General features: G+C 35.3%; 2 protein-coding genes across 2 annotated transcripts; one reads left to right on the forward strand and one right to left on the reverse strand.

Moving 5' to 3' along the window:
* Positions 1-179: 179 nt before the first annotated feature.
* Positions 180-9556, forward strand: LOC127963651 (protein phosphatase PTC7 homolog). Its single transcript, XM_052563670.1, has 6 exons — positions 180-688; positions 2893-3072; positions 4750-4948; positions 7484-7607; positions 7692-7821; positions 8289-9556. Exons 1-6 carry the CDS (start codon positions 487-489, stop codon positions 8345-8347), a joined length of 894 nt encoding a protein of 297 aa, XP_052419630.1. The 5' UTR covers positions 180-486; the 3' UTR covers positions 8348-9556.
* On the reverse strand, positions 9386-26356 carry rad9b (RAD9 checkpoint clamp component B). The gene is made up of 11 exons (XM_052564285.1): positions 26323-26356; positions 26143-26213; positions 24795-24932; positions 24023-24137; positions 23739-23838; positions 22314-22420; positions 20726-20832; positions 18894-18958; positions 18679-18780; positions 12745-12994; positions 9386-12047 (listed from the first exon to the last, which is right to left on the reverse strand). Exons 1-11 carry the CDS (start codon positions 26354-26356, stop codon positions 11949-11951), a joined length of 1188 nt encoding a protein of 395 aa, XP_052420245.1. The 3' UTR covers positions 9386-11948.
* Between the last annotated feature and the right edge of the window lie 33 nt (positions 26357-26389).

Raw genomic sequence — 26389 nt, forward strand, 5'->3', positions numbered from 1 at the left:
TATATATATATAATTTTTTTTTTTTTTTTACTTAGGGGCTACATTCTGACATGTCTTATTTTATTTCAACGAGTATCTTTCATTGGTGTCTATATTTTATCTAGTTTTTAATAATTTTATTAAAATTACAGGGGTTGCGTAACGGCGTGTGACGTCAAAGCAGTCACAAGACTTCAGTCGCGTCGCGGCCCTCGGCAGCAGTTCACGAACAGAAACGCGAGCGCGCAGCGATGGGGCTCGGCGCGAGAAGAAAGAGTTTCATAACACCCGGATCGATGTGGATGTTCTGAATCGCATCGGATCGATCGCTATGGAGAGCTGATCCGTAAACACAGAGAGAGTTGATGAACGTCGATGCTGTTTTAACGTCGCTGATTGACATTGTGGATTGCTTGTTGTGACACTTCCAGACGTCGTCTCGAGCCGCGCATCTGTTGTTGAGTAGTCTAACTAACCCAAGCACCCCTGCAGCGCAGTCCGGGGGTGATGCTGTCCGTTCTCTCGTACGGTAGACTGGTGGCCCGAGCGGTCATCGGCGGACTCTCTCAAACCGACAGCCGCGATTACAGCCTGGTGTCCGCCAGCTTCGGCTTCGGGAAGGATTTTCGGAAGGGGATCTTGAAGAAAGGGATGTGTTATGGAGACGATGCGTGCTTCATAGCCCGACACAAGTCTGCTGATGTGCTAGGTATGTAATCATTAAAACGATTAAAGGCTCTTTGTGATACATGCAAAGAATCGCTTCTGACGTCACACATCGGTGGCATCAACAAAAGCCTTACAGCATCACACTGTATATTAGCATACACCGGTTTCATCTTACTTTTAACATTAATATTTATTTGAATGTATTTTATTATTATACTGAAAAACATTTTACATAATAAACCTTCATCATAGTTATTACTGTTACTATAAATAATGGAGCACAATTTATTGTAACACTCGTCAGACGGGCCGAACGTTCTGAATCGAATTTTAAAGCAATGTTGCTGCAACAAAGTATCATTTCCCATTGTGACGTCAGTAGCGTTAAGAACGACGCATTCCATAAACCTACTGAAATGACCCAGTCCTTTCATTCCAAAGATCATTATTAGAGTGTTGTTACTATTTTATTATGAAGTGCTCCCACTTTTAATTTGAAACAGACTCCCTTCTTCAGTCTCATTATTACATTAGAAGAAAATGTTCTGTTATTAATGTTCTGCTTCTTTATTTTCCCCTTTGATGTTTTTATTTCTTTTTTACATATATTAAATTGTGTGCATGCTTGTTGCATGTATACATTTACTATGTAATAAAATGAACCCAGAATTGCTGCAGCTGTCAGCAAACAATAACAAAGTATAAAACGAGTGGGAGTTTTTCTATGGTTTAGTACTCCACGTGACTGGAGGGTCTGAACTGTTTTAGCTACTGTTAAAAAAGCACCACACAGTACTTTCTGTTCTTCGATATGGAGGGTTACGAGCACAAATTGAGATAAGATATTAAAAAGAATCATGTGTTATGCTACGCAAAGTAAGTGTAACACCTTTTAATTAAAATGTAAACATGGGTAGCAGTGAAAGTAGATCATTTGATATAGCTGCTGGAATTTAATACTAATCCATAACCTAATAGTCCTGTTACATCACAACATTGTTTGTAACCTGAGAATTTAAACTGTTAGGGTTATCAAGAGTGCACATTAGTTTATATGTGACATAAAACCCACTATTTCAGTTACAAGGAAGTCAGTCTGAAAGATGGGTGCAAAACAAAAGATGAACATCGAAGAGAACAGACCAGGGTTTTAGTCTTCATTTGTCTTGAGTATGGCTGTGCTTAAGAGTGCCAATCTTCAAAGGAAGCAATTCTTTTAGTTCATGCTTCGTTCTTTTGGGAATTAATTAGTTAATTGTATTTTTAGAAGGCCTTTTTTTTAGTAGTCTTCAAAGTTGATTAGTCCTTGTACCCGTTTTGTCTGTCGTTTAACCCACTCATAAGAAGTACGCCTCCAAATTCAAACGGAAACATGTTAGCAGGTCTCTTAGCATCTGCCAAGGCCTACTTTGGACAGCCGTATGTCAAAGTCAAATTAACCCGGGATATAAATCCTCTTCTGCAGCTCAAACACATGGGCAGGGTTCTGCCATGGGTTCTTGTCTTTGAAATGGCTGTAAGAAGGAAGAACAGAGACTTTTGAGCAACTTTAAGCCATAAAATCTAGCTGTGGAAATCCCAGAGTTGCTTTTAGAGAGGATGCAGGTCGATGTGAGGGGACTTTCCTTGTATGGTCACGAAACGAGGGTTCCTGCTCATTGTCTGTCAGAAGGGAAGCTGGGAGCGCTTCGTAGGGAAAATTCCCCGTCTGGTGAACAGATTTGGATATGCACATGACATCTGTGGGGTGTAGGCTGTAAACGTTTGCTTTCTTAATATTCATGGCCAGCGCATCTTGCAAATCATTTCATTTACTTAATGTTTGATTATTATGTGTTTTTCCATATACAATGTCACATTTATTTTTTTTATCTCACTAACAGAAGTCTCTTCTGCCCATGAAGACTGCATTTATTTGATTAAAAATACAATAAAAAAACATAATATTGTGAAATATTATTACACTTATTTTCTGTGGTAATATTTAGTAAAATGTAATTTTTAAAATGTAATCCTGTGATAGAAAGCTTTTGGCAACATTTTTCCATTCTTAAGTAAAATATAATGTATTATTTATCATTGTCTTTTATTATTTTAATGTTGAAAACGGTTGTGCTGGTTCAAATCTTTGTGGTAAGTGTAAAGGCTTTTATTTGAAATAGAAATCTTTTGTAACATTCTAAATGTCTTTACTGCCTTCTAATGGCTTTGGTCCTAACTGTGTGTCTTTTCTATGACCTATAGGTGTAGCTGATGGAGTAGGTGGCTGGCGTGACTATGGAGTCGATCCCTCACAGTTCTCTGGGACGCTCATGAGGACGTGTGAGAGGATGGTCAAAGAAGGACGATTTGTGCCAAGCAACCCAGTGGGAATCCTCACCACCAGCTATTATGAGCTACTTCAGAACAAAGTACCACTCTTAGGTGAGAACATTCTTTTTTAGATTATGGATTATGTAGTGAATTCATTTCAAGCTACAAAATGGAAGTGTTGTACAATGCTGTACAATGGAATTTAAAATTAATTGCAGAAAAAGCATTTGCATTTAAATGTATATTTTTTTGATTTACTTCTCAAATATATTTTCTGTTTTCTAAAGAAAACATTAGGGAGATTATATTCTAATATGTTTAACGCTGTTGAGATTGCAGCATTATGCTCTGGCTTCAATTCAGGCGCGGTCACAATTAGGTGTTCTGTTCACTTACACTAAAAAACTGCGTAAACAGAAGAGCATGCGTCATGCTTTCACTACAAAACAAAGTTCAGTTGTGTATAAACTGAAGTTCAACTAATTTTCCATGCTTAAAATTCCTCTCTTTAATCATTACATTTGCAACACGTTTAGTCCAAGTATCCACAGACTGTGATGTAACTTTAGAGTCAGACTATCATTCCCACCTGAGGTGTTCGATGCAGTGGCAACTTACTTTACTCTGCATGCAGAGACATGTGAGACTGTACAAACGGATATGCCATAAAACTGAGGAATGGATGTTATGTTCTGGGACAATTAAGGGTAAAGTTTTATTTTTCCTGACTTGGTGGGGAAATGGTTTTTGGGAAGGGCCTTGGCTCATTTTTTTTCTCAGGATGAGATCAAAGAAGTAACTAAAATATAATGGACAGAAACGAGTCATTGTGCTGCTCTTAAAAACACGCTGTGGACTGGATGAGCCACAAACAGAGTGTACTGGGTCACAAGATTGGATTTTGGTAAATTTGCAAAGATTCAAAGCTTAATGGCAGTTTTTGTTGTTGGCCCGTTTAAAGGGATATTCCAGGTTTGATATTACACTCTTAAAAATAACGCTTCTTCATTGACATCAGCAGTTCCATGAAAAGCATTCAACATACATAAAACCTCCCTTTTTTTTACATTCCATTGTTTTTTATAGAGGAAAAGTGTTCTTTAGATTAGTATTAGAATGTTTTTCACACTAAGAAAATGGCTATTTTAAGAACTGATCACTACTGAAAGGTTCTTTAATGTTTGTAATATATTTTCCCCCACCTTGTTATACTTGTAACAGTTAGAAATGACTGAATATGTTTTCTTTCAAATAGCACAGGTTTGGTATTTCTTTTTGGAACTGATTGATCGTAGGCCTCATTGATCTGAAATATGCAGCTTAGTTTTTGAGTGAACATTGCCAGAATTATCCACAAATAATGCCTTTGTATCACTCAAAAACAGAGGTGCATATGCTCATATCTATGAGGTTTATGACCAAGAATTTCAAAATACAAAACCTGAAAGAAAAGATCTGGTGATGATCTAGCATAATGAGAGATTTACAGTCAATATTTTAAATACTGGTCATTTTTGACCGAAAACACAAGTAGGAGAAAATAAAAACCCTTAAAGTACAAAAATTATAATTGTTTTGTTTTAGGGAGAGCAGTTGTGTTTATACCATGTGTGGGCAAAGTTACACTGGAAAGACCATATGAGCTAAACTTATTTTCAGCAGAGCACAAGAGTTAAATAATATGACTTAAAAATAAATAGTGAACACTGTGGCTCAGTAGGGCATTTTAAAAAGAAATGAATATTTTAATGTACCTATGTTTTGACTAAGGTTCTTTCTTGTCTTTAGGAAGCAGTACAGCGTGTCTCGTGGTACTAGACAGGCAGAGTCACCGGTTACACACGGCAAACCTGGGCGACTCTGGCTTTCTGGTGGTTCGAGGAGGAGAGGTGGTCCACAGGTCTGATGAACAGCAGCACTACTTCAACACCCCTTTCCAGCTCTCTATCGCCCCTCCTGAGGCAGAAGGCTCCGTCCTCAGTGATAGGTGAGTCCGTTTGCTCTGTTATGTGACTTTTTCCTCTCGCTTTCTGATGATGCAACGACACTGTGTCCCCGAGCTCGACGCGAGCGAGGCGTAATCCACTGGCTGTCAGTATGTCAGTCATGGCCTAATGGTTAGAGGGTTGGACTCCCAATCGAAGGGTTGTGGGTTCTAGTCTCGGGCTGGACGGAATTGTAGTTGGGGGTAGTGCATGAACAGCTCGCTCTCCACCTTCAATACCACGACTTAGGTGCCCTTGAGCAAGGCATCGAACCCCCAACTGCTCCCCGGGCGCCGCAGCATAAATGGCTGCCCACTGCTCCGGGTGTGTGCTCACAGTGTGTGTGTGTGTGTGTGTGTGTGTGTGTGTGTGTTCACTGCTCTGTGTGTGTGCATTTCGGATGGGTTAAATGCAGAGCACAAATTCTGAGAATGGGTCACCATACTTGGCTGAATGTCACTTTCACTATGAGAGCATGATTAGGTCCTCACTCTGTGAGCCTGGTTATTAACCCGACTGGATTATCAGTTCCTCCTGGTGAGAAATGAGTCACTCCGTGTGAACACAGCACCGTCTCCTCGAAGTTTAGGATATGTAATGATCTCCTGCTCCTATTTCAGAAGCTTAAACTGTCAAAAGAAATAAATTATAATTGTGCACATACCCTAAAATGGATAGAATTTTAAGCTGCAATTTACTGGCTTAACTATTTATAGCCAATAAATAATCTACTACCTCAATATTATTTACAACACTGATTTACTCTCTAGCTTTTTGAGATGTGTTCTTCTAATGAATTGATCATTACTAATATTTTACATTTACATTACATTTACATTTAATCATTTAGCAGACGCTTTTATCCAAAGCGACTTACAAATGAGAACAATAGAAGCAGTCAGGTCAACAAGAGAACAACAACAGAATACAAGTGCCATGAGAAGTCTCAGTTAGTCTAGTATAGAACGCATAGCCAGGTGTATATAAAAAATTATTATTTTTTTTTTTTTTTTTTAATTAAATGAAAAAGACAAGAAAAAGAAAAGTACTGGTATTAGTTGGTTAAGTGCAGGCGAAAAAGATGAGTCTTTAGATGTTTCTTGAAAATGAGTAAAGATTCAGCTGTACGAATTGAGATTGGGAGGTCATTCCACCAGCTGGGCACAGTCCAGGAAAAGGTCCGTGAGAGTGATTTTGAATTTCTTTGGGATGGCACCACAAGGCGTTGTTCACTTGCAGAGCGCAAGCTTCTGGAGGGCACATAGGATTTAACCAGTGAGTTTAGGTAAGTTGGTGCCGTGCCAGTTATTTTATATTCACAATTCAGGGGTTGAATCACACTTTTGATTTGATTGCAATGTTGACTGATTGCTGAAATCATTAAAAAAAAAAGTGCAACGTTGGTAAATTTGAGTAAATTGTAAACAGTTCTGGGTCAATGCAATTTGCATGATTGAAAAGATTATGTGACTAAATTCACCCTTTAGCATTTAACATGTTTTCTGCAACTTAACATCAACTGATCCTGTGATTTGTAACATCCTTTGACCTGTAACATGAAATACACATATGTAGTTTGAAATTGATTTTAAATTCTCTGACATATGTCAAGACCCCTTGAGCAAGGCACCAAATATGGCTGGCCACTGCACTGGGTGTGTGTTCACAGTGTGTGTGTTCACAGTGTGTGTGTGCACTTGGATGGTTTAAATGCAGAGCACAAATTACAGTACACAAAGTACAGCTCACCATACTTAGCCACACTTCATTTTTATTTGGAATAATCTTGCAGCTCTAAGTTGTGCATTCACTAAACGTTGCCAAAAAACATTTCTGATCGATGTCTGGTGAACATGACCTTAAATCAGTGCATTACAGTACAGTACAGTAATTACAGTAACATTATCACGGTTAAGCGGTGTTGTTGGACTCTTCTCGCTCTGTGCTACATCCGGTCAGTTTAAATTTTGCCAATGGAGCAAGTGGAGATGACCTTAGCGTGGCCTCTATAAATCCAGGAATTAGTTGGTTTCTTTTTGACAGATGAGCTAGTGGAAGAAGTTCTCTGAGGCCAGATATTCTACAGTTTGTGGGTCTGAATCTTAAACCGTTCTAATTTAGAACTGTTTCCACTTCTTAATATCTCAGAATTTTTTATCCAAAATAAGTATCATGTTTAAACCACATGACCTGGGGCTGGCCGGCCAGTCTGGCACAGACGGAGGGAAAGATAGCCAGTGTATTCATACATAGCGTCTGCCGCAGACTTCCTGGAACAGAACACGACACTTCACAGCTGATTCCGTGTGCTTCATACTGTGATGAGGATCAAGATAAGCTTCTTAGACTGAAACTGCTTTTATTCCTCTAAACTTGTGCTCCTAAATATGGTCAGCAAACAGCAGTGCTTGCTATATTTCAGAGTTCCAAACTCATATATGAACCTTCAAATCCAGAATATCACATTTCATAACTAAACTATTTAAAGTTTACTTGGATTTTTAGGTCACAACTTTCTGTTCTCTCGTTTCCCACAGCCCTGAGGCTGCCGATAGCTCGTCCTTCGATGTCCAGTTGGGGGACATCATTCTCACTGCTACAGATGGTCTCTTTGACAACATGCCAGACTACATGATTTTACAAGAACTCAAAAAGCTCAAGGTACCAAACATCCATGAACAACACTTCCGTCGGTCCACTTTTCTGTCCTACACTGGCACTAATACGGATTGTGTCCTCTTTCAGAATACCAACTATGAAAGCATCCAGCAAACAGCCAAGAGTATTGCAGAACAGGCCCATGTTCTAGCATACGACCCCAATTACATGTCTCCATTTGCACAGTTTGCCTGCGATAATGGCTTGAATGTCACAGGTGAGATGTATTGATTTTAAAATGAGAAAGCCTTTTTCTTGACCGACTTTCTCTTTATAGTTTTCTGTGAGATAATGGTCTTGCTGATAGTCATCATTGGCATTAAGAGTGTATGCATTTGCTCTGACAACAAATTTATTGCAATTCTTTGCATTTTACGCATTTGAGATGCATTTACATTCCACTGAAAGTATGCAATTTATCAGACCAGTGCACTTGGAAATTTGACCAATTTCGATTTCACTATTTTTGCCAAAGCAACATTTGCCATTTCATTTACTTGAATTCAGTGGCTTAAATTATATTCTTGCATTATATTATTTTCAGTTACTTGAATTAAATGCATTAAATTCATTATCAGACTGATGCATTTTTTACACTCCTTACAAACAGGGTTTGTAATTGTTGAGTAAATTTTAATGCTGACATTTGCCTGACATAATTCCCTCTACATTTTCATCCCAAAGGAGGAAAACCAGATGACATCACCGTTCTGCTGTCAATTGTAGCAGAGTACACAGACTAATGCTCGCAAGGGCAGCAGAATGCTTCTCTTGTTGTCTTCCTCTCGGTCCTGCTGGCAGGATTGAGGGCTGTCTGAGTTTTCTGTTTCTGGCAGGGACTTGGATCCCACATCTGTTCCTTGGGTTCTTCGGCCTTACTAGACCATTCTTCAAATGATGTAGTCTGCAGGCTCAAGTCAAAGACCACCTTGATACGGACTGGAAACATTGAGTTATGTTTGACAAGGGCTACAACAGGTGTTGAACACTCACCCAGTCATCCAGAAATTTTGGTGATGATAAGGTTGTGAAGCCAAAAATTGAGAAAGAATGGGCAAGACAGGAATAACAATCTGATTAGGGAAAAGAAAATTCCCAAGAAGGACATTAAGATGCGTCAAACAGTGGGAGTGTTTAACTTTGCAAAAGGCCAATGGGAGATGTGCTTAAGTTACACGAGTCTTGAGATGGTACATGTTGCCTGTTTACTTGCCATTTAAAAAGACACTCGATCTGTAACCTCTGGATAGCCATATGCTGAATGCCAGCTGAGATGTGATGTTTATTGGCACGAGTGACTACTACAAACTCTTCAATAGCTAATGGACAGTTTGTATTTTGGGAAGTATGTTGAGGCATAACTTTACAGTACTAGATTGATTATGAAGCTTAACAACATCAAAATGCTGTCAAAGTTAACAATCAACCATAGAAATGCCTTTCCTTTGAGATAATAATTAGTGGAGACGCTTTAGCAGAACAAGTTCTCATGGGTGTTTTGTTTAAGTGATTCAAATTACAGGGCAAATTACAGTTAACTAGGGAAGACAGAGACCTTTTCCGTTAATATTTATTAATTTAAAACCGTATTAAATTTTTTACGTAATGACAGCAGAACAAGAAAATGCAAGGGATTGTGGGATGTGTTGAGATGTAAAGCAGTTCCACTTAAACCACTTTACGATGTGTAGATATTTGGAAAACCGGCTGAATATTTATATATGGCATGTATGTATTTGGAAAGTGTAGCCTATTACACATCAGATGTATATGAGAGTATATTTGATAATTGTGTGGATTCTGTTAAAATATTTTTCTTGCTTTTTTTTTGTAAAATGTAATTTTAAAATATCCATCAAGGTGTTTACGCACAAAGCTAATGCTAGCATCTGTGAATGCTTTCAGTGGGTATGTCATGGATCACATGATCTAATAAAGTTATATTTTTATAACTTCTGTAGGTCACAGTTTTTCACAGTAAATTACGGTTTCGCTGTTTTAAAGTAAATATTAAATTGACGAGTGTAAATTATGTTCCGTGATAATGTCAGAGATGCTGTCAATAGTTGTTATTAATATTTATTTGAAGAAATTTCACATTTAATAATCTTAAAAAATACATTCTTAATAATCTCATATATATATATATATATATATATATATATATATATATATATATATATATATATATATATATACACACACACACACACGCATAACACTTTACAAATACATTTTTAATTGTAAAACTGTAATTGTAATTTTATCAGAGCTGGGTGCTTTTTTTTTTACTTGAAAAAAAATCTATTTTGAAGTTTACTTAATGGTCCTGCTGTGTGACAAATGTATTTTTAAAAGAACAAATGCTGCATGTAATTTCTCAATTAAACTGACTTTCACAAGAGGCATGTATAATAATTAAACACCTATTTTTAGATGAAGTATAGCATCTCACAATGCAGGAGAGCGATGTGTACCACCCACACAGACACCAATGCTTACTTCAGCCACATAGATATTATAATCACACATTTGCACCCTGATGAATTAACTGGATTACACTATCAGATGAATCTTCAAGGCCACCTGCAGAAAAGGGGATCTAGTTCTAGTGTTTCCAAAATTGTATATGCTTCAGACAGACTCATCCTAATGCCATCCAAGATGAGTTTGTTTCTTCAGATTGGGAGAAATATAGCATTATCACTTGCTCACCAATAGATCCTCTGCAGTGAACGGGTGCTGTCAGAATCACAATATTCCACAAATAAATAATACAGATTGCTTTCAGCTAAAAATACCAGTACTCTATCCATAGTGTTGCTTCCTCCTTTGAAAAGTCATCTTGTCTGAACCAGAGAAATATGCGCAGTTCAAACACAGTTTACAAGCCAAAACACCTCTAAACAAATATTTGGGTGGATTTTGATGTGAGAGGAAAACGATTGATGGACTTTTCCACTGGAGGAAGCCTTATGGAATCATATTTTGGCCTGAAGTGACAGGAGTAAAGTAAAAAACTTCGTGATGGTTTTTTTTCTTGTAAACTTGCAGCTTTTCACTTCTCAACATATTAACTGATGGACTGGGGTGCTGTGGATTACTTGCACTTGTTTGGACTCATTCTGACGGCACCCATTCACTGCAGAGGATCCATTGGTGAGCAAATGATGCAATGCTACATTTCTCCAAATCTGATGAAGAAACAAACTCATTTACATCTTGGATATCATGGGGATGAATACAAGAGAAAAGAGAAAAGAAAGTGACAAAATGACACGCTTTAATGCTTCCATTCTTTTTTTTTCTTTTCTTTTTTGCAATTTTACATGCATCATGCCGGTAAACATTTTATAGTGTAACTAACTTACATTTAATGCTCAAATGAGGTGTAAATTGTTACAAAAGGGCATGAGAGCCTAAAATACTGATCACATTACAATCGCCAGTGGCTGGAGATGAAATTTGTATGTCAGCAGTCAACAAAACCAGCAGCAATGGTTGTGACCCCAACATTATGAGCATGGACTAATGCAACAGCGATCGATTTAACCATCACATTAAGAGCTGAAATGACAAAATGCCTCTAAAAGTGGTGCTAAATGAAGTTATTCTGTTTTGCATGGCTGTCCAGCTGAACTCTGACATGATCTGATTTGTCGAGCTTCTAACTGACATATATTTTAGTTCAATGGTCATGTATAGCACAAGGCTTTCTCTGGAGGATGTGGTGAGGTATGCGTACAATAGCAGTTATTGCTGCAGACTTATATAACGTTCGTTTCTCGAGCAGCAGTGAGTCAAAGCTTCCTCTGAGTCATCGGTGGACACACAGAACATGGAGTCCTTCAATCCTCAAGAATGTGTCTGTTTTGATTTATCTTCTCCACAGTAACCGAACTCATCTGAACTGTGTGTTTAGGTAGACACTCCTCAGCTATGCAACAGAAAGCGATTGTGCCCCACCTGCCCTACTTTACTACAGTCTTATAGTTTTCCTTTTACCTCTTCAAGAACATTTTTAACTCATTAAAAAAAAATTACATTACAAAGATGTTTGTGGTAGAACAGAAACAGTAGCAAACAACTGGTTTACACCTTTCTTACATTAGCAAAGTAATACAAGATGTGCCCTAACAAGACCTAGTGATGGCCTCGACAGCAATATTTAAGAAAAACATCAAATTTTAAATCATATTAACCTTAAACGGAAGAACTGTGTTAACACACTGTGGGTTGTCTTTATAATCTACTGAGCTACTGTAGGCTACATCGTGTTGTAAAGTCCATGCATTCTTGCAGTAGGTGTTACCTGTGTGAGGTTAGATTACGTTGTTACTCGAGTCACTCTTCTGTGTCACTGGCACAGGCCAGGCTGGGTAAATCCACACTTTTACTGTCTACTACATCAGTGTATACAGCCCCAAAGAGCAGCGAGCGGATCTGAAAAGAGACCCACAAGTTTTACAGTAAATGCAAACATCTGAGGATTTTTTTGACCAAATTGTAGTTGGATCATTCAACAAAATTGGTGCATTTTTGTATCCCATGGATACATACATGTATACAAATAAAAAAAAGTATGACTTAATGAATAAAAGACCCCAGAAAGACTTTTGGTTTGGACACAATTTATGTTTCTTGTGATATTAAAAATCATTTAATCTAAATGCTGCTTCTTAAATACCTCAAACAAGTTTTGTAGAGAGATAAAAACAATGTCTTACTATTTTGTAGTGGCTTGTAAAGCCTGATGTATTATATTTGACACATCCATTTCTAAGGCCTCTTACCAAAACTTGCTGAAAAACCTGTTGCACACTATCTAGCACATACCTTCTGTTGTCTGACTGCTCATTTGTACACTTTCAGCAAGTTAAGTTTCAGGTGTGTTTTTCTGTCAAATGTCGACAGATTTTTATAAAGTAAATGAGAAATAAATTGCATATAAAGCCTAAAGTGTTAGTGATATTTCAAAACGAACACTTTCTAGACTGACCAACTTAGGTTTATTTGATTATCCAGACATCCTTTGGAAAAATCATGTTCAAATGCTAAATGATCATGATCAGTGTTTGCTTAAGAAAAAGAATTTAGGCTTTATATGCAATTTATTGTTTGTCTGATAGAAGACTCTAACCTTGAAAGTGGCTGGTGTTACTGGTGTAGTCAAAGTCGATTCAGGTGCCAGTCTGGGTCTTGGCAGCATCTCTCCAGGTGTCTGAAGCTGAAACATCTTCCTCATATGAGGGGTTGGATTAAAAACTTCACTGCCCTGACTGGAAGCCACCTGTTCACCATCATCGACGCACACCTCTGTCTCCATAGGGCCTTCACATGTGGAGACTTCTGCTGTGGAGATCTTGGGGTCGTCGACAGGACAATCATCCCTAAAAAAAAAACAGACTGGTATTTGTTGTTGAAGCTACAATTTAATCATTTAAACATGCCCAATGAATTCTCTGTTCCTTGGTTCTTTTTGGTTTTTTTAAACAAGCAGCATTAAGAGCTCTTCTGCCCCCTCCAGCTCTGGAGAACAAGGTTTATTATTACTGTTGTTTATTTTTTATGCAAGGATTTTATTGAACTGTAGAAAGTTACCAAACATGATTGGCCTGGTATAATATTAAAAAATGTGTTAGTGAAAGCATCATAAAACAAGACAAAGAAAATAAGGATTAGGAAACAAAAAAAACATTAGTGGGTGGAATAAAAAAAAGTTCAAATCACAGAAATTTAAGGCATACTTTTTAATTCATTTAAAAATAATAATAATAATAATGGCATAGTGCCTTGTGTTGTGATTATGTATAAATCTGGAAAGGTATTCAACAATCTATTTTTATATCAAAATAATTTTCCAAAGATAATATTTATGTTAATCACTAAATCTTGCACATTTTCCTTTTTAATTCACATAAACGTTAAACGAGGTATATATATATATATATATATATATATATATATATATATATAGTACTATATAAAAAAAAATTTCTCTCATTAACTATATATTTTATACTATATATGTTTTATATAATTGTACAATATATTATATACAATATAATACAAAAAAAATTACATTTCGGAAATAAATGGTTCATGCAAATCCTCCTGAAGCATGAGGTTTACTGGAGTTTTAGGTAAATTCATCTAAAGTTTGTTCAACACACCCCAGCAATGAATGACCCTTGTTACACAGAATCCCACATGGAAAGAACCTATATGTGGATATATGCACATATATGAAACCTATATGCAGTGTATATCCAAATATATGCTGCATATATGCGTATATATGCCACACATAGGCAAAATTGAGGTGCATATATGTGCATATATAGGAAATATAGGTCTCCTGTATTGCTTCTTCATATCCACATATAAGCAATATACATTCAAGATATGTCTTCTATTTAGCTAATGGCAGGATCTGGTCATTTTGTAGCTCATATCCCATTTTTGACTGTCATACATGATGCCTAGCTCATATTTTCTATTATCAAGGCAAAAACTAAGAATTAACGAAAAAAATTATGCAAGAACTTATGTATGTGCGAAAATATGAAATTGTATGTATGCACATATATATGTGTACATATATGTTTAAATATATGCGTGCATATATGTACATATATGTGTGCATATGTGTACATATAAATGTTCATATATATGTACATATAATATAGGAAAACGGCCAATTTTATATATGTCACATATATTTAAAACCTATATCAAAACCTAAATTGAAACATATATGTTTATATAGGTTTTTTCCATGTGGGATAAAATAATTTCTAACAAAAATGTCCTAACAAATCCCATAATCCATTGCAGTCTGATGTACTGCTGTTCCTGTGGCTCAGTGGTAGAGCATTGTGTTAGCAGTGCAAAAGGTCATGGGTTCAATTCCCTGGGAACACACATGCTGATTAAAAAAAACAAAAACAAGTACAGCCTGAATGCACTGTAAGTTGTTTTGGATAAATGTGTCTGATAAATGACTCAAGTTCTCATCTTATGTGAGTGTGTATATTCTAAAAACATGCTATTTATTTTTAATGGGCGAAAAACTTTTTACTAAATGTCTGCCTGTAAGCAAAGAGTTTTCACCGAGGCCTGAGTGATGTGAGCGCTATGGTTAACAAAACATGTGCAGGCATGTGTGAGGGACAGCAGAGGCAAAAGAAAGATGGGACGAATCACATGGAGTCAGTGGGGGAGGGTGTGTGAAGAAAAGATGAATGCATGCCTGAATATGTGAATTGAGCCCCGGGGGGCGGGACATTTCTATGTTCATGTCTGGCCCTGTTCCAGAACTGCATCCCACGGGACAAATGCTCCACTGCTCGTGACAGCAAAGCAACTACAACAACTGTTTCAACTTAGCAACGATCTGTTTATCCACTCCACAAAGAGGGAATTTGGGCACTCTTTATTAAAATGATCTCATTTACTCCAAATGAGCATTATGTCATCATTTACTCACCCTCATGTCATTTCAAACTTGTATGACTGTCTGTCTCTTTGCTGTCTGCATCCATTTAAATATTTTACGTTTTTGTTTCCTTTTCTTATAGTAATCCACTGTGTGGCTCCTCATTTGTAAATCACGTTAGATTAAAACATTTACTAAATAAAAGTGAATGACAATTTGATCTACTCTTATTCATGCTTAAGCTATATACTTGCTTTATTGCAACTATTTAAAATTACATTTAATTCTATTTATAATATAATTGTGTGTGTGTGTGTGTGTGTGTGTGTAATTTTATTATTTTTCATAAATTTGTAACATAACATTTAGATATTTTTAACTATAAGATGTAATGTTAGTTTATAGATTAAAATAATATAAAATAAAATAATAAACCTATAGTTTTATATTTATATTTTAATATAGATTATTTTAATATTTATTTTAACATTTATAATTGTATTTTTTATAATTGTATAATGGGTAAAATATACTTATTACTTATATTTATATAATATTATTACTTATATTTATATGATAATAATTATAATCATATAACTTTTGATATATACATTTAATTTGTATTTATAATTTGCATATACATTTAAATATAAAATAATATATAATATTTATAAATGTAAAAAAATATTTTTATTATATGATTAATTAATATATATATTATATTATATTTCATATTCAAAAGTAAATAAAAATTATAAATACATATGACATTTATAAATAAATAAATTATATTATTTTAATTATTATAATAATTAAAAATCATTTATAGCCAAAGAATCAACATAAATCGCCTTGTTTTTGGATGACAGACTTTGTCTTTAAACTAAACTGCTTTGCTGACATCTATTCAAATAAACCCTTTGCCCTTTTAAAATCAAAGATAAAAAAAAAATCAAGAGTTTTTATTTACTTTAGCTTGTGTTAGCATAAATTATTGAATGTATTTAAACAGTCAGCAGTGACGTAAGTTGCGTGCAACAGGTGACCCAGATGTTTGTTTCTGCTGGAGCATAACACACAGCAGTGTTAATTTCGTTGACTAAATATTTTCGTCATTATTTTCGTCACGAATATATTTTTGCAGACGAAAACGAAACGAAAACTAAAAAAGAAGGCACTGATGGAGACTAAAACTATGACTATATTGATTGACATTATCGTCAACGAATAAAGGACGAGACGAAAATAGACTGTGACGAAAATCAAATCAGCAGACGGGAGAGATGCGAGGAATCAACAAAAGAACTGGCAAAACAGGCTAGACCAGTGTTGCCAACTTAGCGACTTTGTCGCTAGATTTAGCGACTTTTCAGACCCCCATAGCGACTTTTTTCCAAAAAAGCGACTAGCGACAAATCTAGCGACTTTTTTTTTGACAGACCTTATTTAGTCTCTGAGAGTCTCCGACACTGCCGCACGAGCTCTCTCTCTCTCTCTCTCTCTCTCTCTCTCTCTCTCTCTATCTCTCTCTCTCTCTCTATCTCTCTCTCTCCCTCTCCCTCTCCCAGCGTGCACACATGCCTCTCTCTCTGTGCATCTGTTATGTTCGGCGAGCAGAGAGGAGCAGCACTTTCAGTTAAAAATATATATTCTGTTGCTTCTAACTCTATTTTACATACAAGTATAGCCGAAATCACAGTACAATCATTATCTTAATCTTATGTGTATGTGATTTCATTAGACATTGTCATAAATAGGATTTGAGAGCTGGTTATGTAGTCTTAATGGACCGCGTTTCATTCATTATAATATTAATTCCGTTGTCGGACAACAGAAACATTAAAATATAATAATTAAAAACTTGTATTGAAAATTTTAGCTGCCTTAAAATGCATTACATGAGCACAGAAAGGGCAAGATAATATGACGCACTTACGTCATGAATATGCTAATTAGCGTGTGACGTCATCTAGCGACATTTAGCGGCTTTTCAGTCAGGGTTTAGATACTTTCCATTGAAAGAAGTTGGCAACACTGGGCTAGACTGCATGAGAGAAGAGAACCAATCCGAGCCTGACTTATTGAGACGTGAAGCGAAGATTTTCAGTTTTTAAATGAGCTCCCGGGAAGACGACATTCGAAGAGGTGATGTCTAAAAGAGCGACAAAATGTCCACAGCTCACTTCACGTTTGACGACGAACAAAACAAAACAAACTGTAAAGCACACGGAGCGCTCATTCGTGGCAACACAACCAATTTGAAAAGACATTTACAGACGAGCCACCTGGACATTTTCTCAAATGTAATTTCACAACGATGTTCTTTTGTTTATTGAGCTAAGCAAAATTGGAAGACTGCAGTGCGTGGATGTTGTAGTATTAAATATTACGAACTGAAAAGTACTTTAAAATAGCCCCTTCTTCAAGTTAGATGAGAGCACAATACTAATACGTAATATTATGATACATACATTTGATTGATACTAATGTTTAGTATATTTTATAATGTTCTACTTGTTGACAATATCACAAATATTTCTATATTAGTCATGTGAAACGTGAATGTTCACATCCTATCATTATACATACTAATCTAGCAATATTGTAGTATTTAAAACATACAATATTGCTAGACAAATGAATACCTTATAAAATCTTGTTACTTTTTTTATCCACCCAACTTATTAAATATTTACTTTAAATGTATGCAGTTATTGTTCAGCTCAGCTCTAAGCTTTAAGGTCCTGGACCTAACTTTATTTTTCTTTTATTGATGGTCAATTGGCAGCTAGTTATTGTTTACATTATCATGAGAGTGTTTGTTGCTGCATAAAAGCTTTTGAATCGAAATATAGACACAGTTGTGTTGAAATAAAGTTGAATTTGTGTTTTATATATTTTGGTTAAGTTTGTTTCCTATACCAGTTGTAAAAAAATTGTCTAGTAAATCTGTTATTGATTTTAGTCTTATTTTAGTCGACTAAAATACCAAGCAATTTTAGTCGACTAAAATAAGACTAAAATTAAAACAAATCAGATGACTAAAAATTGACTAAAACTAAAAAGAATTATAGTCAAAAGACTAAGACTAAAACTAAATTAAAATTTCGTGTCAAAATTAACACTGACACACAGAAACAATAATATGCACAAATGCCACGAGGAGGCGGAGCAACTTCAGTGACATCACTGCCTGGACTGGATGAGCTAAAGTGATAATTATGTAACAGCTCTTGTTCTGTATATGTCATTGATTATATTTCCTATATGTCACTGATTTTGCATTTGCACTGCAACCATAATTTTACATTACAGGAATTAGATTCTATGAAACAATGTTACCGGGTGGAATATTTTACCTATATGGGCCAAATAATTAAGAATATTTTACCCAAAGCCTGAAAATTGCACTCATAAGACTTACTTTCTTCTGTGGAACACAAAAGCATTCACACAAAAAGCTATCATATAGATTCAGATTATTAAATATATTCACAGAAAAAAGGAAGGCATACAGGTTGATAACAACATGAATGTAATTAAATCATGACCAAATGCTCATTTATGGGTGAACTGTTCCAGTAAATTTTAAACATACAGTACATTCAGGTTAAAAAAGGAGAAAAAAATTAATACCCAGGTACAGGCTGAGATGGGCTCTTGTGGTTTGGATCCGTTAAGGTGGACAACACAACATGGGCCTCCAGCGTCATGTCTTTTACAGAGAAGGATACAGGCCTGAAAGAGATCAGAATCAACTACAGTGTTAGCTGGTTATGTATAGTATGATTACTGTATGATTTTATGCTAAATGCATGTGGATGTAGTATTAAAAAAGTTAAAATACTTACTGTCCAGCCACACCAAACTGACTAGATACTGATAGACCATAAGACTCAGCAAAGGACAGCAGCCCCTAAAAGCAATTTAACAATAAATAATTAATAATACTTATAAACTAATAATACTTATAAATATTGTAAATAACAAATAATAATTTTCATTTATACATATACATATATATATATAACACCAGTGCTTGACATTAAGGGCCCTATAATACACCCGGCGCAATGCAACACAAGGCACAGCGCAAGTGTGTTTGCTAGTTTCAGTCCAGCGCCACGTCGTGTAATTAGCAAATGCATTTGTGTACTAATATTTTGTTTGGATATCTAAACTATGTTCAAACACCAAGCTCACAACAATATTTATGATTTTATAATATTGCAGTATAAATGCATTCATGCTATATTTCAGCTACATCTGTCTGTGTAAATGCATCTGAATGTAACTTCAGTCACTTCGGTTTCTTCTGCACTGGAAAGATTGATTTTGCTAATACTGATTCAATTTGACTGGCAACAGCCCTTTACTGTCTTATTATATTAAGTAAAATTAATAATAAAATGTAATTGTTTTGATATGAAAGACGGTGCATGTATGTAATATGGTTAGGGAAATAAAGATCCTTTAAATAGGTAAAAAAGTATCTGGAAATCAATTAAAATAAATTTTGTGTAAGTTATATAAAACGTAACATCCCAACAACAAAATTCTTGCCAGTGAAAATACTGAGTTGCAAGTAAATTTGGAAAACCACTAGCCACAGTGGCTGATGAGTAAAAAAAGTTCATGTCAAGCTCTGCATAGCATGTTAGCATTTTATAGAGAGAGAGAGAGAGAGAGAGATAGATATATAATTATACATCATATAATTGTATTCAAATTTTATATTTTATATTATTAATTATATATTACACAAATTAAAGTTATGTTTAGTATATTAATTATCAATCAATCTATCTATCTATGTTAGATAGACAGATATCAATTATTTAAAATTTATTATTAATTACTAAAATAATATTTAATATAATACCCGTCAAAAAACAGATTCCAACAGTATTTTATACACAAGGGACACACTGATCAGTACAGATGTATTTGACCCCATTTAAGACTGCATGAGGAGAAGGTCAGTCATGTGTGTCCAGATCACAGTGTGCTGTCCAGTGCTGTTACTCATTGTGACAGGCTATTTGGTTCGAATCCAAGCATCTGTCCCACTGCATCAATTACTGACACAAATACACTGTGACCTGCCAAGAAGTTACGCCACTGACACACAGCCAAAGCCCGTATGTGAAAAGGGTGGGAACTGTTGGGCATAATCCACTGCCACTAAATCTCCGTGGAAATCAGGGTCAAAAGTTGAGCGCAAGGATACAAAACAACATGATGTTTATAATTTATCTTGGATGCATTACAATTTCAAAATCACGGACGCAATCATATAACTTTTTATTGTTTAGTTTTTTTGTATTTTTGCATGTTTTGCATAATACAAATGCTTAACTAATGCATTTTTTGAGGAATGCAAAATTGCATTTTAATGCAACAAAATAAATAAAATACCATACCTGGCTGTGAGTTAAAAGAACATTGTAGTCTGTTCAGTTTACATGCATAACACACCTCTGAACTCGCTTGGATGAATATGATAGGCACAACGACTACTGGACATCCCAGGACAGAAATAAGTGGCAATAAAAATGAATATGACAGATCCTCGTGCACTCGCCAGTACAAACATCAAATAAATCATACTTGCACGGGAACACAAGCAAGCACAAGCCTACTATATCCTGTATATTTAAAACATGCTGTGCTGAACATTTACCCTCAGTTCTTTGAGGCAGAAGGTCACAGCTGAATCTTCTCCAACCTGAAAATAGTCAAACTCATCTGCGTGCAGCATCAGCTCGGTGTTCATGCCTCTGATACAGTCTGATAACAAACAAGCAATTAATACATTCATTAATTAATACTGACAATTATTTTAGCACGTGATAACTCAGGGTTTTTTTTAATATGAAAGACCGTTGCTCACTGGCTCTGTATATATGGTGAGCGTGATTTCACCAAGTACAACATGTTCCTGGATCAACATCCTTGTTGATCCTGGAACAACATTCCAATCAACCAATCAGAATTCAGATATCACTTTTCAGGAAATATCTGTTTTAGGATTAAAATCAGGGTAAGGTGATTCTACACTCTTGTTAATTTCACACTGATTTTAGGAATAAATTATGGGTAGGGTTAGGTTTAGGGGTCGGGATTGGTTTAAGTCCATATTTTTAATAATAATGTTGATCCAGGATCAACAAAAGATGTTGAAAAAGATGTTGATCCAGGAACATGTCGTACTTGTTAAAATACATATACAGACAAATCATGGGTCACAGGAGGGGATGCTCCTGATCAAAATATTAAGGCTAAGCATCCACATTCACAAACCACTGTCCACTTTTGTTTTTAACAGAAAAGAATGCAATGAGCTCATAATCATGACTTCATAAGAGGGAAATAGGAAGTTTCCAATAGCAGAGAAGCGCTCTCGCTCAACACAGTGGAATGCATCGTTTTGTTAACTTTGTGAGTCGTATATGGGACACGGTAACACACGGCCCTCTTACAATATATTACACTTCTATTGCTTCTGCTGCTCAGAGATATTCACGCAATCATGCAGCACATATCAGAAGATCTACGTTCCATCACGGTTAGTGCCCACACTCAATGATCTATATATAACTGAACCGTGCTCTTGTCCACCTCTTCCAACTGAGCCAGGGACTGCTAAACAGAATGAGCACAATAGTCAAATGAAATGGGCTCAAATTAAATAATCGTTGCCCAGCATATATATATATATGCACTCATTTGGCTCAGATTCCATTATTGTCTGTGGAGTTTGACGTGTATAGTCTATTGTTTATTGTATTTGTCCTGTTTTCAGTGTATTTATTTTTATTGTTGATTGTAAAGCACTCTGAGCTTGGGAAAAGAACCATACAAATATATCATTATTAATATAATATTATAAGTTAAGCAATAGGCATTATATAATGAGAAACACAATAGTACCACATGACCTCATCATACTGTACATTTAAGTAATTTTAAATTAGGCCTTTTTAAAAAAATATTATAATATTGTAATTTTAATTTAATTATAATTTTACTGCAAATAAATAAATAAATATATATATATATATATATATATATATATATATATATATATATATATATATATATATATATTGTAATATTACAATAATATTCAAATGAGTTGATAACCCTATGCATCAAATATTTGTGTAATATTATATGTAATATTCATAATATTCATGGTTTATACTACAATAATAGTTAGAGAACTACATGCTAGTGGAATGCTATAAAGACAGCAAAAGTTTCCTTACTATTTTCATCCTCACAAAAGGTCTTCAAGGTTACTTTAAAAGAGGAAATGGAAAGAGTGACCTCTTCTTGGGAAACCGGAAAATGCACCACAATGTCACCTAAAAGTCTGAAAAACAAAAATGGCTTAAAGTTAGCTTATAAATTTGACTATTCTACTAAAAATGAAAGGTCTTATTAATTAACATTAGTTAATGCATCAACTAACATTGAAAATATGTGACGTATTTATTAATCTTTGTTAATAAGCAGTGCTTTAAGTGGCCCAAAAGAGGTACTCTATTATAGACAAAAAAAATTATTTTCTGTTTTTTTTTTGATGACTCCCCTCATCCCCTGAGGTAACAGCAACTATTATTGAAGGGCTTTTATATACAGCAGTCAACAGGCAACTTTAATAATAAATCCTTTTATTAGTTTGTGGATTTGCTTGAGCTAGAAAGAACTACTGAACATAAATACAATTTCCCTTAGAAAGAGCTACTGCATTACTGCATTCAAACTTCCAAGCTGACTCAAATGATTCGCGAACCAGCTTCGAACTGCCGAACTGACTCAAATGAATCACGCTCCGAACTCCCGAACTGATTCAAATAATTCGCGATCCCCAAATTGACTCAAATGATTCGCGAACCCGCTTTGAACTCCCGAACTGACTCAAATGATTCGCGAACACGCTCCGAACTCCCGAACTGATTCAAATGATTCGCGATCCCCAAACGGACTCAAATGATTCGCGAACCAGCTTTGAACTCCCAAACTGACTCAAATGAATCGCGAACCCGTTTTGAACTCCCGAACTGACTCAAATGATTCGCAAACCCACTACGAACTCCCGAACTGATTCAAATGATTTGCGAACCCTATACGAACGCTCAAATTGATTCAAATGATCCGCGAAGCCGCTCCGAACTCCCGAATTGATTCAAATGATTTGCGATCCCGCTCTGAACTCCCAAACTGACTCAAATGATTCGCGAACCCGCTACAAACTCCTGAAGGGTACGCTAAAAGCACGTTCTGGGCGCACGGAGAGGTGGCGGCACACTCAAGAGCTATATTTGGAAGTGGCGGTACTGAGTACCGGTGTGTACTGGCCCACTTAAAGCACTGTTAATAAGTGAAGTGAATGATAAAAGTGACGTGTAGCCAAGTATGGTGACCAGTTATTCAACTAATAACTAATGTAATTAAGTTTAGAAACTAAAAACTGTGTCTTAAAACCTAATGAGCTGCATATCTACATAGCATGTGCATCAAAAAGGCTTGGATGCTCAAGACGATGATGCCCAGAAATTATAATACAGCAGGTTTTCAGACACAGACAATGACTGTTTTTATAACTTAAAAACTTACAATATTTTTTTTTACAAACTACTCCACAAAGAGTTTCAGAAAAAGTAATGCTGAATTATTTGTGCACTTACTTGGACTGGGCCATTAGGACATTTGGACAGAGGTGAGCTGGGAACACGGCCTGCAAAGCTTCACATTCCTGATACCCCAAATTATAGGTCTTTGTTATTCCTAAAACATGTAAGTGCCAACATCTTGATTAGAACTAATGTGATAAGTTGTGATGAATTATACAATATGGAAATGATTTGTAGCATCTCATCGTCACAGAAGAGAGTCCAGTGATGTGTGCTATCACCCTGTGATTACATCCACCAACACCAATCTGTTCCAGAATCAATGCAATAGAACTAACCGTGTCTGCAGTGAAACTGAAATATCACCCTGCTATTTGGGATGTTGATGGATATCTCACATTTGTCCACACTGCGCTCTCTCCATGATGCACAGCGGAACAGTGGAAGTACACACTGAAAATTATTAAAAAGCATAGGATAATTAGTAAATGCTGTACTAGGAATTAATAATTAATGATGGATATGAGTTAAGGCACTGGGTATTAATATTATTGGTTAAGATATATATATATATAGTACAGTATATACAAAATGGCAAAAGTTAAGATCCCTTTCTGAGAAATGGATCAAAATGAAGTTATTATAGTTAACATAAACCAAAGAAAAATATCTGCTAATTGTTTCAGAAAAATCTAATTAATTTAAAGCAACTTAATTGACATGCCATGTTGTCAGATTTTTGTTGTACGTATAAACTCACCCTGATTTTGTTACATTTCTCAGAAAACAAGACTTTACATTTTCATTTTGCATGTAAAGTAAATATATCTTCATTTAAGTTTGTATTGGAAAACAAGGCAAAAACATCTAGAAATATATATGTTTTGTTTGTTTTTTACAGTGCATGCAACATTTAATTCCATGGCTAAGAATGTAAGCCAAGAATTTAAGATTTTCTGTTCTGATTTAAGACCTTTTTAAAGCTTTAATTTGTGGAAGACTGAATAAGGAGTCCTTAAGACCTCTTTAAGACCCACGGAAACTTTGGAGTAATAACGTCATCATCCAATCCTGCAAGACTTAAAGAAAACTGTGGTTGGCGTTTAGTACCTTAATGTTTAACTTGCATTTTACTGCTTCACAGTCTTTCTGAATGTCTGGTTCTGGAATATATTGCTGGAAGAACAGAGGAGTGAAGCAGAAACAGGCATAAGCCGATTGAGATGAGTTCACTGTCCTTACAGCCAACTACAGATGAGAGAAACAGAGAATCAGAAATGAGAGACAAATAAGATAACGTTAGATAGTTCATGTTAACAAATACAATTAACTAATGTTAACAAATTGGAACCTTACTGTAAAGTGTTACCAATTAATCTTAGACAAAAATTAAAGATTAAGACTGAAAACGAAAAGATTGTGCATTAAAACCTTGTGAGCTGCCTAACATACCTAATTTAGATGATGAGGCCCAAAAATGCTGTCAATTAATCAAAGGCAGCTCATTATATTTTGACTTTAGTTATTATCCACAATATATTGATGTGTTAATGAATGGCTCAGAAGCGCAACTTCGCTTATTACACAAATGGAAGCGCGCGAAGCTCGTTGTGATTTCAACGTCTGCCGTCTCACTAAATGAGGACGAAAACACATGAACAACATCTCTAGAACTGCACTAAGAGTCACTTCATGAGCATTTGACCGTTTGATTTGAGTAAAACTAGCGTCACATCTCATACACAGAACTGTAAAGGTATTCACGGAAACCCGTCAAAATAAAAGTCCTGTTTAGTTTAAAGACAAATATTTGCCAGAAATGTTTAACTATTGTTCAGCAGACTGTACATAGCCTACTACTACTACTATTTTTCAAAGGAATAATCACATATTTCTCCCATGTTTTATTTTTTAATAGTAAATAATTTGTTTACCAAAAATAAAGTTAGCTTAATTTTCAGTAATTAAAAGATATGTTAAATTAATGTTTAATGACTAACCAGAAAAATGTAAATACACAACAGAATTTCTGAGGGGGGAAAACATTTCATAAGGGTATTTTAAGAATAAATTTGAATAAATTAAGTTGTTTTATGCATTTAAATAATTAGACATGCTAAAACACAGAATTAGGTAAAAAAAAAAAAAAACATATAGTGAAGAAAAAAAAATAAAAAATTAATAGGGCCCTAAACATTTAACTTTAACGTAATTTTTGTTCAACTTTTTATAAATTGTTGTGAAAATGTATACGTTTTATGGTTTTAATTAATTAGACATGATTTTTGATTAATACAATTTAATTTAACCATTAAAAACAGGAGTGGAGAAAAATTTTAACAGAAAAAAAAATGAAATCCATAAAAATAAACCGGAAAAAAAAACAGAATTTGGACCAAAATAAAACGGATTTCATAGGGCCCAAACCTTATATATATCAGATTTAACTTTAACGTACCCCTTTCTCCAGTGGATCCAACCATATCTCATCACCAATTCTTGACAGAGCATGAACTGCTTTTCCAAAAACTAAATAGAGATGTTTATCAGCAACAAAAACTAACGTTTAACGGAAGGCGGTCAGAAAATATTTACATTAACTTAGCCTTATTTAGATAAGAGTAAAATTGTGCCCTACCTTTAATGCCATTGCCTTCAATTACACACTTCATTTTATTTACTTCACAATATTTACCTAAGGAAAG

Source organism: Carassius gibelio, chromosome B8 (genome assembly GCF_023724105.1).
Source record: "Carassius gibelio isolate Cgi1373 ecotype wild population from Czech Republic chromosome B8, carGib1.2-hapl.c, whole genome shotgun sequence".
NCBI classification, from domain to species: domain Eukaryota; kingdom Metazoa; phylum Chordata; class Actinopteri; order Cypriniformes; family Cyprinidae; genus Carassius; species Carassius gibelio.

Excerpts from the sequence above, each read along its gene's own strand:
- LOC127963651 (XM_052563670.1), top strand. The coding sequence starts at position 487 with ATGCTGTCCGTTCTCTCGTACGGTAGACTGGTGGCCCGAGCGGTCATC. Across the intron at positions 689-2,892 it reads CAAGTCTGCTGATGTGCTAG|GTGTAGCTGATGGAGTAGGT; the intron begins GTATGTAATCAT and ends TATGACCTATAG. Across the intron at positions 7,822-8,288 it reads TAATGGCTTGAATGTCACAG|GAGGAAAACCAGATGACATC; the intron begins GTGAGATGTATT and ends TTCATCCCAAAG.
- rad9b (XM_052564285.1), bottom strand. The coding sequence starts at position 26,356 with ATGAAGTGTGTAATTGAAGGCAATGGCATTAAAG. Across the intron at positions 23,839-24,022 it reads TCAGTTTCACTGCAGACACG|GAATAACAAAGACCTATAAT; the intron begins GTTAGTTCTATT and ends TACATGTTTTAG. Across the intron at positions 12,995-18,678 it reads CCATCTCAGCCTGTACCTGG|GGATGATTGTCCTGTCGACG; the intron begins GTATTAATTTTT and ends TTTTTTTTTTAG.